General features: G+C 39.5%; 2 protein-coding genes across 3 annotated transcripts; one reads left to right on the top strand and one right to left on the bottom strand.

The window, feature by feature from the left end:
• Positions 1 to 3,463: 3,463 nt before the first annotated feature.
• psmd5 (proteasome 26S subunit, non-ATPase 5) lies at positions 3,464 to 8,515 on the bottom strand. Of its 2 annotated transcripts, XM_070924860.1 has the most exons (10): positions 8,333 to 8,515; positions 7,570 to 7,714; positions 7,354 to 7,467; positions 7,148 to 7,276; positions 6,470 to 6,579; positions 6,132 to 6,274; positions 5,593 to 5,784; positions 5,322 to 5,431; positions 5,067 to 5,207; positions 3,464 to 4,845 (listed from the first exon to the last, which is right to left on the bottom strand). In XM_070924860.1, exons 1-10 carry the CDS (start codon positions 8,503 to 8,505, stop codon positions 4,588 to 4,590), a joined length of 1,515 nt encoding a protein of 504 aa, XP_070780961.1. In that variant the 5' UTR covers positions 8,506 to 8,515; the 3' UTR covers positions 3,464 to 4,587. The 2 variants fall into 2 exon arrangements, with proteins under 2 accessions (XP_070780961.1, XP_070780962.1); XM_070924861.1 differs by lacking the exon at positions 7,148 to 7,276.
• Positions 8,516 to 10,504: 1,989 nt separating this feature from the next.
• Positions 10,505 to 11,720, top strand: LOC139301638 (beta-1,3-galactosyltransferase 9). The gene is made up of 2 exons (XM_070925078.1): positions 10,505 to 10,510; positions 10,614 to 11,720. Exons 1-2 carry the CDS (start codon positions 10,505 to 10,507, stop codon positions 11,718 to 11,720), a joined length of 1,113 nt encoding a protein of 370 aa, XP_070781179.1.
• Positions 11,721 to 12,271: the final 551 nt, after the last annotated feature.

The following is a 12,271-nucleotide window of genomic DNA, read 5'->3' as shown; positions in this document are numbered from 1 at the left end:
GATGAAGAAGCTGCGAGCAAAGTGACAACTGGCTATTGAACTCTTTAAATGGACAAACTGAAAGATGCAAATTAAATCATTTGGGTGCCAAAAAATTCGTGTGAGGGGAAAATATTGTGGGAGATGCAGAGGAGAGGTCTCCAGCAGTGGACATCACGGTGATGACAGCTTTCCTTCCTGAGGTAGCGGTACACCTAATGACATAACTGTTGAATTATCACCCAACTCTTGATGAGGGGAGAGAGAGAGATTAGCGCCATCTGTCGGTGGCTGCAGGTCTATTCAATCCTCTAGAATGAAAGAAAAGAAAAGAAGTTTAAATGGGAACATTGACATTTTAGACACAAGAAACTGAGGGGAAAACATCTCATTACCAGCTTCAAAAAGTTTATTCTTTATCACAGGGCTACTAGATTATGTTGTACAAGTACATATCAGTGGTGGAAGAACTTCTCAGATCCTTAATTTAAGTAAACAGTACAAACATGTTAGACTCCTAATTAAAAGTATAAATATAATCATTAAAATGTACTTAAAGCATCAGAAGAACTGTGACTCATATATAATCATATATGACACTATTCATTTGGTAATACTGATGTATCAATGCATCAGTAGCTTTATACTGTTGTAATATTTGCTGTTTCTGTGAAATATTGGATCTTTTTACCTCTTTGGGCCTCAAAGACTACTTTAAACGAAACCATTTGTTTAGAGGGGGATTCACAATTCATGAAACATGACCGGGGGTCACTGCTGTCCTTTAAGGGGTAACAAGCAAAAAAAAAGGTTGGGAACTACTGGATTCATTTTTAACTATTCTATAAGCTTATTATGTTTTTTTTTTAATGTGAAATCTAAATCTGAAAAGTAAATAGTAAGCTCTCAAATAAATGCAGTGATGTCGAAAGTACAATATTTCCCACTGAAATACAGTGGAGTAGAAGTATAAAGTACCTCAAAATAGTGCTTGAGTAAATGTATTCAGTCACTTTACTACTACTACTGCATTTAGACAAGAAACATAACTTTTTTCAGCTTAATACAACAATATCTTAAATACACATTACAAAAAAGACTATTTTTATCAATTTGCCTTTGTGTGGACCTGAACCGTAGCGTTTACACAGGTTGGAGATTGATTTACTTATTGAAGAGTCCTGTACCTATACTGTCTTAGCTGCCGTGCATTTTTATGAATCTTTCCGAACAAGTTAACTCGACATATAGACAACCTAAACACATCAGGATTCTTCAAATAGATGACTCACTAGGTCACTGAACAGTACATGGGGTTCTTTCTCAAGCAAAGGGGCCCCTAATAAACAAACTAATCCCAGACGACACAGTTATATGATAAGTGTGTATCATGACAGCAGGATGATAAGAAATACAATGGCTTGATGATGATAGGATGATTCATCGCTCAAGTAAAATCCCACATTCCCTTCCACCTTGTGCCTGCTTGTCTCGTGTTTCCCAGGCGTGTTGAGCTCAAGCAGCAGATCATCCCACCTTTCACACAGAGGAAAACCCAGGAGGCGTCTGATAGTCTCTGACAGACAGCAGGGGCAGGTAGGTACGGGGCCCGACAGCATCACCGGGATTGACAGGCTGCTCTTGGGATAAGTGAAATACCAGAGAGAAAAAAATTGCACAAGGAGAAAGACACTAAAACTGAACATAAGTGATGAAATTATACATTCATTCAGAATTAATTTAAAATCATTAAGACAATCAAGTGTGTGATCATACTCTGTAACTGCAAATAACCTGAAGCATGCTTTGTTTGATGTTTTACATATTGTTGTATAAGTAATTTCTTCTTTTTTTTATGAAGTGTGCTCTGCTGTATGTACAGTATTGCTATTCCTGTTTTAATGTATTTTATGTGTATTTTGTAGCTGTCATTACACCTGCCCAGGGACTGCAGTTGAAAATTAGCCAAGATGGCTAAACTGGCAAATTTACAGAAATGTCTATTAATGTGAACTGTCCCTGTAACTTTAAACTGTACTAATGAATAAGGAGGAGAAGGCAAATGACTTCCACTACGCTCCCAGAAGAGACAGAAGAAGAAATTACAATAAAATGTAAAGAGAAAAGATTGACTGTCTGTTTTTTTATTTATTTCTTTGTTTATTTGATGACGCAAACGGGAGCAAGTACGGAGGAGACGTGGGAGAGGTGATATGATTCACCGGGGTGACAGTGACATGAGGTTGTTGAAGAGTTTTAAGCTTATGATGGATGTTTGGGATTGAGTCAGTCGCACTGACTAAAGTGGGAAGTCTTTTTTACTGCTGAGAGGAGAAAAGTCACATCTGTGAGATTATCCCACCGCAGAGCTGCGAAGGAAATTTGAGTTTTGTCAGCAGATGAAAGGAATAATGTTGAATATGTTCATATAGACCCACAGCACATTAATAAAATCATTTAAAATTGCATCATAATGCAAAACTTTGAGGATCAGGATAAAAAAAAAACATCAGAAAGCCTGAACTCTTCACAGGAAAATGGTGTTGATGCAATAGAAATACAATCATCTTTTTAGCCATGCTAACGACATGGATCTATGAAATATCATATCATCATGTGCGGACATTCATGGTTCCCAGAGGACAGATCCTAATGACATTGGTGTCCCCTGACTGTCCTATCAATATAATACATATAATATATAATGTAATATATAATAATATATCAGTCACAGGAGAAATTGTTTTGCAGAATGAGGACTTTTGATGTTTAAATTATATTTTACTGACAATACTTCTTACTTAAGTAGGATTCTGAATGCAATACTTGGAGTATTTTCACATTTTCACCACTTTTACTTAAGACTTTGCCTGAAAGCTGACAGACTGTCTGAAGGAGGCAGAGCTGAACTGTCGCCCTCTAGTGGAGACGACAAAGAACACTAGTTGAATCCCAAATTCAGTCTGAGCAAAAGATGGCTAATGATAGCTACTGTGTCTTTGTGTCGCTAACTTTATACACAGCAGTATATGACACGAATACATCACATAAAAATCACCTCACGTTGGATTAACATGAAAATGATAAAAGGCTACTGAAAAGGAACATAGTTTCAACATATGTCTTATAATAATTCACCAATAAAGTTAAACCATTCAAATCAAACACACCAATGTGTGGGTTTAATTCTTCATGGTTTGGTAAGTGAAACACTGGAAACTCCTCGCATTGATAATATCCCCTGATGTATTACAGATCAAGACTCATGATGACAAAAATGTGTTTATCTCAATCAATATTTTTGTCCTCACAGGACACTGTAGCTTCCAATGAACCACTCAGGTTCAATTTATTGTCACAAGATATTAAGAAACCTGACATAGATAAAAGAAAAATATTTCTGCCTTCAAATCATTACATAAAATTATTTTTATTTGGTGCCAAAAAAATCACAAAAACACATCGGTTGTCATACTTCATCCTCTTTAATTACAAAAAAAAGTAAACGTAAAAGTATTTTTGACACAAAAAATTAAATTAATGTCTGAAGGATTTGGAGAGTGGAGGTTTCATTAACAAGGTTGCATTTTTGGTCCAGTTTGATTTGAAAGATACTGTATATGATGATGTGCATTTGTCTGTATAAGTGCCTGAAAGGTAAACATTTGAGGGTAAGTTCTTTAATTATTGCTTAAGTAATTGGCACAGACTCAATAAGTAAACATGTCTTAACATACCATGTATGACACCACGTTAGATGCGTTTGTCTGTGTGGATTTTCAGCACACCTCTTGTTGCAATTATAACTGTTAAAGGGATGATTCAGTGTTTCATTTCTATAAAGTTGGGTGACTTGCAAGAGAAAATCAAAGCAGCGGATTCTGAGATATCCTAACTTTTAGTCTCTAATATGGGTCAAGCTCCAAAAACACTGGCTCCTGCATGTCTTCTTATTGCCCAAATATGTCAAGCTCCCCAGTTTGTAACGCAGGCTTTCCTTATAATAAATAAACTTCAACTCAAAGTATTTAACAGGGAACACTGTTTCAAAACGTTTTTAAAAGGTAGAATTATGTTTGGAAACTTTACCTCACACTGTATTTTCATTTCTCCTCCTTAGTTAGAGGATACCCATATTTACAACACTAGATTTACTTATGATGTTAAATAAAGAAAAATAACTGAAGATGATGATCAGATGTTTAATGTTAATAATGTTAATGTCATATCAGAAAAGCCTGATAAATGTGTGCAGATAACCTAAATGAAGAGCAGCTGAGGGCTCAGGCAAAGCAAGTTATTAAGATATATCACTCATTTGTTTCTAAATACTTCCAATGTACTTACACCATCCTTTTATGAGTTAATGTCGTAGTTTTATACTGTTGAACATTCATAAGCATCTTTGTCAATTTATGTTGAAAAATTCAAGTTTTAATCAACATAGCTAGTTAACACCATGTCCTATTTGTTAGAACTATTCATGTATTTATCAGAGAAAGAGTTCATTAAGGCAAAGTATAATATGTTAACCCATGGTTAGATTATTCAGGTACTTACCCATTACTTAAGCATTAACTAGAAACCCATGAAGTGTAACTGTTTGAATCAGTCTGCTCCTTCTGTGCTGACTGCGGCCACAGCTGAAACATAGTAAGGTCCCTCTCTGATATAAGCCTTCAGACGGATGTAATGCTGGCTGCCCAGTATCTCTGCTGCTGTCGAGGAACACACAAGTGACCCCACCAGTTCAAACTTAGCATCTTTGGCCTCCTTTGTCTGACCCGTTGAACGATCCAAAATGAACTCCATGAAACTGGGAGTGCTGATCATTAATTTCTGACCCCATGGCTGAGCGGCAATGGCCTGGAAAACACACACATACATACAGATATCCACTGATGAAGATACAAATGTTACTGGAGAAATATTGATGGCATTATGCTTTAGTGTAATCATACAAACCATCCAAAAAACAAGACAAAATCTTCCAATATCTACAGTTCTATTGGTTTTTTTTACAGGTTATGAAAAGGTCAGTAACACAGGGAGGAAATGATGGTAGTTAGAAAAACCAGATCACTCACAGTGAATATTCGCAGTGCTCCACAATGCAGCTCTGGGAACGGCTGAGTGCTTATGTTGCAAATCATGTCCATGGGCTGCTTAGACAAAAGTTGGAACCAGGACTCTGTCAGGGCCAAGAGGTCTTCTGTCTGCTGCTCTGGCTGCAATGAACCATTATAGATTCAGAAACTGATCAACTTTTTTTTCTGAAGATGGCATAAAAAAATAAAAAAATAAAAAGGTAATGAATATTCCTCACGTCTGCACACACATACCTGTAGAGTGAGAAGTTGTGATATGGCGTCCAGGCTGCGAACTCTGAGCTCTGTAGCTCCAGAGCTGGCAAGATGGCTCATTCTTAACAACACAGCCTTGAACTTTTCTCCTGAAGACACACACAGAATCAGTCACAAAGATGCCAAGACATCAGCTAGAATAACATGAAATATTAACATTCTGAGAGGGGCCATTTCTCATTCGCCAACTTTGGCTTTTATTAGATAAAACAGGGAGAACATTATAAAATAAGAAAGACAGCAATCTAACCTGTTTTCTGCAAGACCTGCTTCCCCTCCACAGTAGATCCAAGTAATCCCAAAGTGTCCAGAGCCACACCGATCATCGCAGGGTCCGGGTCCAGAGCCATCTCGAACACCTTGTTCTGGAAGGCCGGGTAGGTTTCACAAACCTGCTGTGGGCTGTCCATGATGGCCAGGTTTCCAAAGAACTTCACCAAACCTGCAGCAGTAATATTCGCACTGTAAAGAACTGAATAATGCAGCATTTAATTATTGCGTAAAATAAAGGAAAGCTCCACCTAAACATAAGAATGTTTTCTTTTACAGAGAGCTCTGTTCTCTGTTACTTTTGTTTAATGTCAGGTATGAATCTGAAATGATTGCTGCCGTAATAGAAGAAAAGAGTCCGACACATCTGCTAATGATTTAGCAGGAAAAACACAATAATCCTCATTGATTCTAGACAGAGTGCTTAAATGGAAACAAATAAAAAAGGAACCAGTAACTTAAGACTAAAACTGTAACAGCATGAATTAGATTGAATTGGCTGTATTTCTGTAGACTCACCAGGAAGGTAGAGAGAGGAGAAGGGGTCAGTCTCTGCTCCTCTGATCATGTTGGAGATCTTGTCCATGATACCCTGCTGGGCCAAATACTGCCGGCCATGCTGACTTTGGGCAAGAGTGGTCACCATCTCAATGGCTGTGGCTCTGGAGAAAAAGCCAACAGATACAAATGTACAGCATGATAGAAAAGTAAAGACACCCAATAAAAAGGAATTATAACTGTGAAAGCAGTCAGGGAAATAGCATTACAATACAGAAACATTTAATTTGCAGCAACTACATTCTAAAACTTCTCAGTTCCTGTCTCTGTATTTATGATATGATTATTATTATTATTACCTGATCAATACATCATCTCCAGTCAGTTCTCCAATCAGCTGAGAAATTAAGCTGCTGTTGGCACAGTAACCGAGGGAAATGGGAGATACAGACGAGATTTCCACCACCAGCTGCAAGAAAAGTCTTTATTAGGGAATGAGAGCGGTTTCATTTGTGTATACGCATTACAGACACATGCATATCTTTCATGAGATATGTTACAGAGCAAAAACCAGTGAACCGGGAACAATAGAGAGAATCTGCATTTGGCATGCTCCATGTCTTTCCATTAGGCAACCTTGCTGCTCCCATGGAAACAGATTAAGTTAATCAGAACCAGTCAGGAATGAGTGATATAGCGTTTGCAATCTTCAAGCTGGTTACAGTCTGCTAAATAACGGCAAGATGATTTTATGAAAGGAAAAAAAACTATACACTGCTGTAAACAAACTTAAAGTAATTCAATCGCCTGCTTGTACATGGTTACAAGCTCATTGGTAATTAATACAAACTTATATACAACTGAATCTAAATGCCCACGTTCTGGCATGATTTCTTGTTCAGATTAGTCATCTTTTCCACCAGTTCCAACCAAATAAATGTAATTTTAAAAACTGCATGTCACACAAAAAAACTTGCCACTTTTGCATCATCAGCCACAAAGTAACCCAAAGTGACACAGCACAAAGTTGAACGTACCTCATATATTCTGTATCTGACAATGTCACTTGTGGCCATAACGTCCTTCATAACTTTCAGCAGGTCGCTCTGGAACAATTTGTCTAGCCCAGGCTTGGAGTGACTCAGTTTAGACAAGGACTTGATGGCCTAAGAAACAAAACAATTACTGCACCCACTCATTCATTACAATCTCATGCAGGATATTTCAGTGCTTCAGTCATCACCTGCTTTGCCACAGCCATCTTCTCTTCTCTGATGCAGTGGATCACCGCTCGAAGAATGTCACTGTTGTTGAGGATTTCAGTGGCAGCATCGGGATGCTCTACTATTCTTCCAATCTGACAGAGAAAAACATAGAAACTTGGAAAGGTCAGTGGTTTAAACGCAATTGTGTGTGTGTGTGTGTGTGTGTGTGTGTGTACTGTGTTCAAGCAGCCCACCTGTGTCAAGGCCAGTATCTTAACCATTTCATTAGGATGGGTTAGACCCCCCTGCAACTCCACTCTGTAGTTCTGGGCCAGGCTCACAGGGCTGAGGGCCATTAAGATGCGTTCAAGGATGTCCACACACAGCTCAACCTGCTCCCTGTGAACACAGCCCACATTAGTAACTTCAAACCTGCTAAGCATTTGTTTTATGGCTGCAAATAAGGACACTTTTACTATTGATTCATCTACAGATTATTTACTTAAATTGGGACATTGACATGTTTTTATTGGTTGGCTCTGTACGCGGAAATTGAAATTAAGCAATGACTATGTAGTTAAGTACTAGGATTTAAACTCTAATTTGAGGATGTTCACATCCATATTGGACGAAAAGTGTAGCAACGTTTTCTGCTCTGTTAAACACATGAATTCATCCCAAACACCCTTCATGTGAAAGTCACTAATTTTCAGACACTGTTTCATCTTAAATCCAATAATACAGAGCTGTACAACGGGGAATGTGTCACTGTCCACACCTGCACTGCACTGTATATATTGGTAGCATTGTAGCCAGTTAGCTTGCTAAAACTTAGCACAGGTGAAATGCAGCCGTTTTAGCGAGCAATCTAGCTAGCTTACCCTACCGGTATGTTAACCTGCTGTCAAAGTAACTGCTAGTGACACTGATATTAAATACTGACAGCTGACTGACTCAGCAGTTAACACGCACAAGTGTAAACAGTGGGAACAAGAAGATGCATTGTGCCAAACCAACCTTTGATTGGAGTTTAACAGAGAGAATATCACATTGAAACGCTGTCCGCTCACTGAGTCTCTCAAAGCGCTGATGGGTATCGATAATAAAGCTGTTTTTAAACTCTGCAGCTCTTCAATTGGATCTTCAACACCGGAGATTTCCTGCAGTAAACTCTCAATGGAAGCAGCCATGACTGTCAGTGTTTGGGGAAACTACCACTAACTTCTTCGTCTTCTTCTTCTTCGCCTTCTTCTTCTTCTTCTTCTTCATAGGTCAGGCAATTGACATCCAACGTTATGACGAATTACCGCCCCCTGCTGGGTCGAGTGAATCAGAATCAGAATCAGAATCAGAAACCGTTTATTTCCAAGTAACATACATTACAAGGAATTTGCTGTGGTCTGAAGGTGCTATTGTTTCGATATCAAGTGGAGTGGGAGGCTCCACTTGATTTATTCTTTCAGCCTGTCCACTTCAGTCTAATGCAAATGATCGTTAAACATATTTTACAATTCCTTTAGATCCTTTAGTATTAAATTTTCTCTTTTTTGTGTGTGTATATATATATATAAATATATATATATATTTTAAGCATATGCCAAAGCAGGCTATACCCCCGAACTTTTTAGCTTTTTAGACTTAACCGAAGACCAATCTAACCAAATAACACATTACCTGAAACTCATACATCCAATGTTTGTCATAGAGGAAACGAAAAACGAAAAATACTTAGCACAAGTGTAAAATCAGCGTCCTACCACTATACAGTGGAAAACCTATATGGGTTACAGACTCTTGCATTTATTCAGGAAGGCACTTCTGCTTGTTGTATGAAAAGGTTTTTCAACATTTCACCCCATATTTTCGGTAATTTTATGACCATGAGAGATTGCTAAAGTATTTTATTGTTCAAGTATTTGTTGTTAGGTTATTTTTCTTATTGGTTGCAACAGTAGTGTCTTGTACTTCACATTTTTTCGATGAGTTATGAACCTCTTGCCAGCTCATTGAATGACAAGTCATATAATACTGTTGGTTTAGCCAATGAGAACTGACATATTAACACAAAAATCAGCCTGAGTCCTTTTCTGTATAGTCCTTTGAGAATTGCTTGATAAATGTGAATGGACTAAAGGGCTATAAAACTTGAACCTGAATAAATGAGCCCCTGAAACATACAGCTAACTCCCTAATAGCATCAAATCTGCATATTATGTCCCACTGTTATCAGCATGAAATTTACATTAGCTTGTGCTGGGTGTAATTGGGTTTATAGAGCCCCCCTGCTTCTCTGATTCACAGTGACTCACAGACTGAAACGCTCCACTGCAACTTGGCCAGGCTCCACTGTGTCTGCAAAGCTTTCTGTCTGTCTGTCTCTCCACATCGGGACAGAGCTCAGACAATAAAGGCTGGTGACCAGTCATAGCAACAATTTTACTGGCATGCCATTGATGTGTCGCTCCTCACAATCTCACAATTTTTTTTACAGTGAGTACTTTATTTTTAAAAGCAGTCTTTCAGGTGCAACTTTAATTCAAAAGATACCTTTATGTTATAGTGCACATATTAATAAACACACGTAAATATGCACAGGAACACAAACACATTTTACAAATATACAAGCTTGACATTGCATAAGGGGACATTAACTTTATAATCAAACTTGCCTTCACTGTGCAGAATTATGAATGTGCAGAGTTTGACGCAAGAAGACTGTTTTCACATTTATCTGCTGAAGGGGGAACTTATGAGTTTAACACGTATAACTACAAGCATAATTTTGTGAAGATCAATCATGGTCCACTTTGCAACATACACAAGCGAGATGTGGAAACTTGAGAATGGAGAATTACAGTGAGACATCTTGTGTCAGCAGTTAAACTTTTGAAATAAAAAACATTTGCATGTTCATAGATAGAACGTGTCTGGAGGGGATCCTTAATGTCCTTATGGTATGGTCAAACTACTCTTTCTCAGCATCATTAATGTTGTATGCAGGACACACTCCTCTTGATAAAACATGTGACTTGGGGTTGGGGTGCAGGGTTACATGCTGCTAGAGTTTCATGAAAGTGGAAACCCTGTCTGTCAGCAAGTATTGTTGTAGAACTGACAACAGCGGGAGGTCCTCTGGTCACAGACAGCTAATAAACACAGACAAACAACAAGGCTGTTAAGGCAGGTGCCATGCAGGTACAGTGTTAAGTCTTTATAGTTTATACATTTCTTTATTTTAAGTTCGATTGGCTGCCTTTATGGTAATTCATACTCTCTCCTTCTCTGTCTCATGCTCAAGTGCTCTCTGTGCAAGCTGCGTACCCACCAGTGGTGTTTCCTCCTCTTCAACGTGCTTCTCTTCCACGCCTTGTTGTTTGGGGCAGACTTTGTGGAGGAGTACCTCCTGCAGCCCACACCTGGGGTCTACACTGATGCCGTGGTTGTTGATGTGAGAGAGAAAGCAAGGAAACTAGACTTGAGCAACGCCAGGGAGAACGTGTCCCAGGCCTACCCTATTGCTAACCCTGATGCCTGCAGAAGCTCTGACCTCTTCCTCCTCACTTTAGTCTTCAGCTCCACAGCTAATGTCGACCAAAGAGATGCAGTCAGGAGGACATGGGCCAACCAAACACTCGTGCAAGGCTTCCCAGTGCGGATACTGTTCTTCTTAGGATCAACTCAGACTTCAGATGCACAAAAGGCCCTCATGAGAGAGACTGACCGCCATGGGGACATGGTCCAGGGTCATGCTGTGGCTGACTCATCCCTCCGTGGCCCAACAGATAGGACAGTGCTGGCACTCCGCTGGGTGATCGCCTTCTGTCCCGTGGCACGCTTTGTTCTGCTGACCAAGGACTCTGTGTTCATCAACCTCCCTGCCATCGGAGGCTACCTACTCGGGCTGCATAGACACCCTGAGGACCTTTATCTAGGTAGGGTGATCCAGAGAGACTCCCCTGACAGGGACCCCAACAGTCCTGGCTACCTGCCCCCACCTCTCTACCCTGACAAGTACCTGCCTGAATACTGTGACGGGACGGCTTATGTTATATCCCAGGATGTGGTGCGAAAAGTGTACGTGGCATCTGCAGCAGTCCGTGCATCCGTGCCGGCTGATGTTTTTGTGGGCCTTTGTGCTCAGAAGGCTGGTGTGGTACCAACCCACAGTGCCAGGTTCTCAGGAGAGAAACATATCCGCTACAACGCCTGCTGTTACCGCTATCTGTTCACCGCAGCAGCCATGGGAAACCACGAACTAGATACAGTGTGGGCAGATCTGGGACAGAAGGATGGAAGATGCTCACTGTTACAGACCTACTCTGGCTTGGTGACCTGCAAGGCCCTCACATACCTGGATAAACTGTCCTTCTTCAACTCCCAGGGTCAAGATGAATCACATGGTTAATTGTGTGTGATTGGTTCATGTGTGCTTGTGAGTGAAAGAGAAACAGAGACCAACAGGAAGTGGGGTTGAAAGAAAAAAAGAGTGTGTAAATAAGTTTGTTTTCCTTGTGCACTTGTGTGCGCCAGTGCTTGATAGATAGATCTGTGTTCATTTCTTCGTGTGACAGCTAAGATTGCTATAATGAGTAAAGGAAAAATTCCACCTGGAACACTGTAATATATATCCACATGGCCAGATTTATGTACATGAAAGTGCAGTGCAAATTTGACTTCTAATAGGACAGGAGCTCCAATAGAGGAAGCATTGATTCTTTCAGATTGTCTAAATAAATAAAATCCAGTTGTTATGTTTATTTCAAAGTGGATATCTTTATTGAATGTCTAAATTGATGGTTTCCAAATTGGGGAGTCACAGAGCCAATGCAGAGGGGATGGAAACTAAAGCTGAATATATCTTTTTCTCTGTCACACATGAATGGAACAGAGCCCTCATTAATGTTATTAGTAACTGCTTTTCCTACCATGACAAATTATAGCATCTGCTGTGAAAAA

Source organism: Enoplosus armatus, chromosome 18 (genome assembly GCF_043641665.1).
Source record: "Enoplosus armatus isolate fEnoArm2 chromosome 18, fEnoArm2.hap1, whole genome shotgun sequence".
NCBI classification, from domain to species: Eukaryota; Metazoa; Chordata; class Actinopteri; order Centrarchiformes; family Enoplosidae; genus Enoplosus; species Enoplosus armatus.
The sequence above is the reverse complement of the archived record's forward strand: the minus strand, read 5'-3'. Positions and strand labels throughout refer to the sequence as shown.

Coding starts and splice junctions, on each gene's coding strand:
- psmd5 (XM_070924860.1), bottom strand. CDS start 8,505: ATGGCTGCTTCCATTGAGAGTTTACTGCAGGAAATCTCCGGTGTTGAA. Junction 6,275..6,469: donor GGAGATGATGTATTGATCAG/GTAATAATAATA, acceptor CTTTTTCTCCAG/AGCCACAGCCATTGAGATGG. Junction 5,208..5,321: donor CACAACTTCTCACTCTACAG/GTATGTGTGTGC, acceptor GGTTCATTGCAG/CCAGAGCAGCAGACAGAAGA.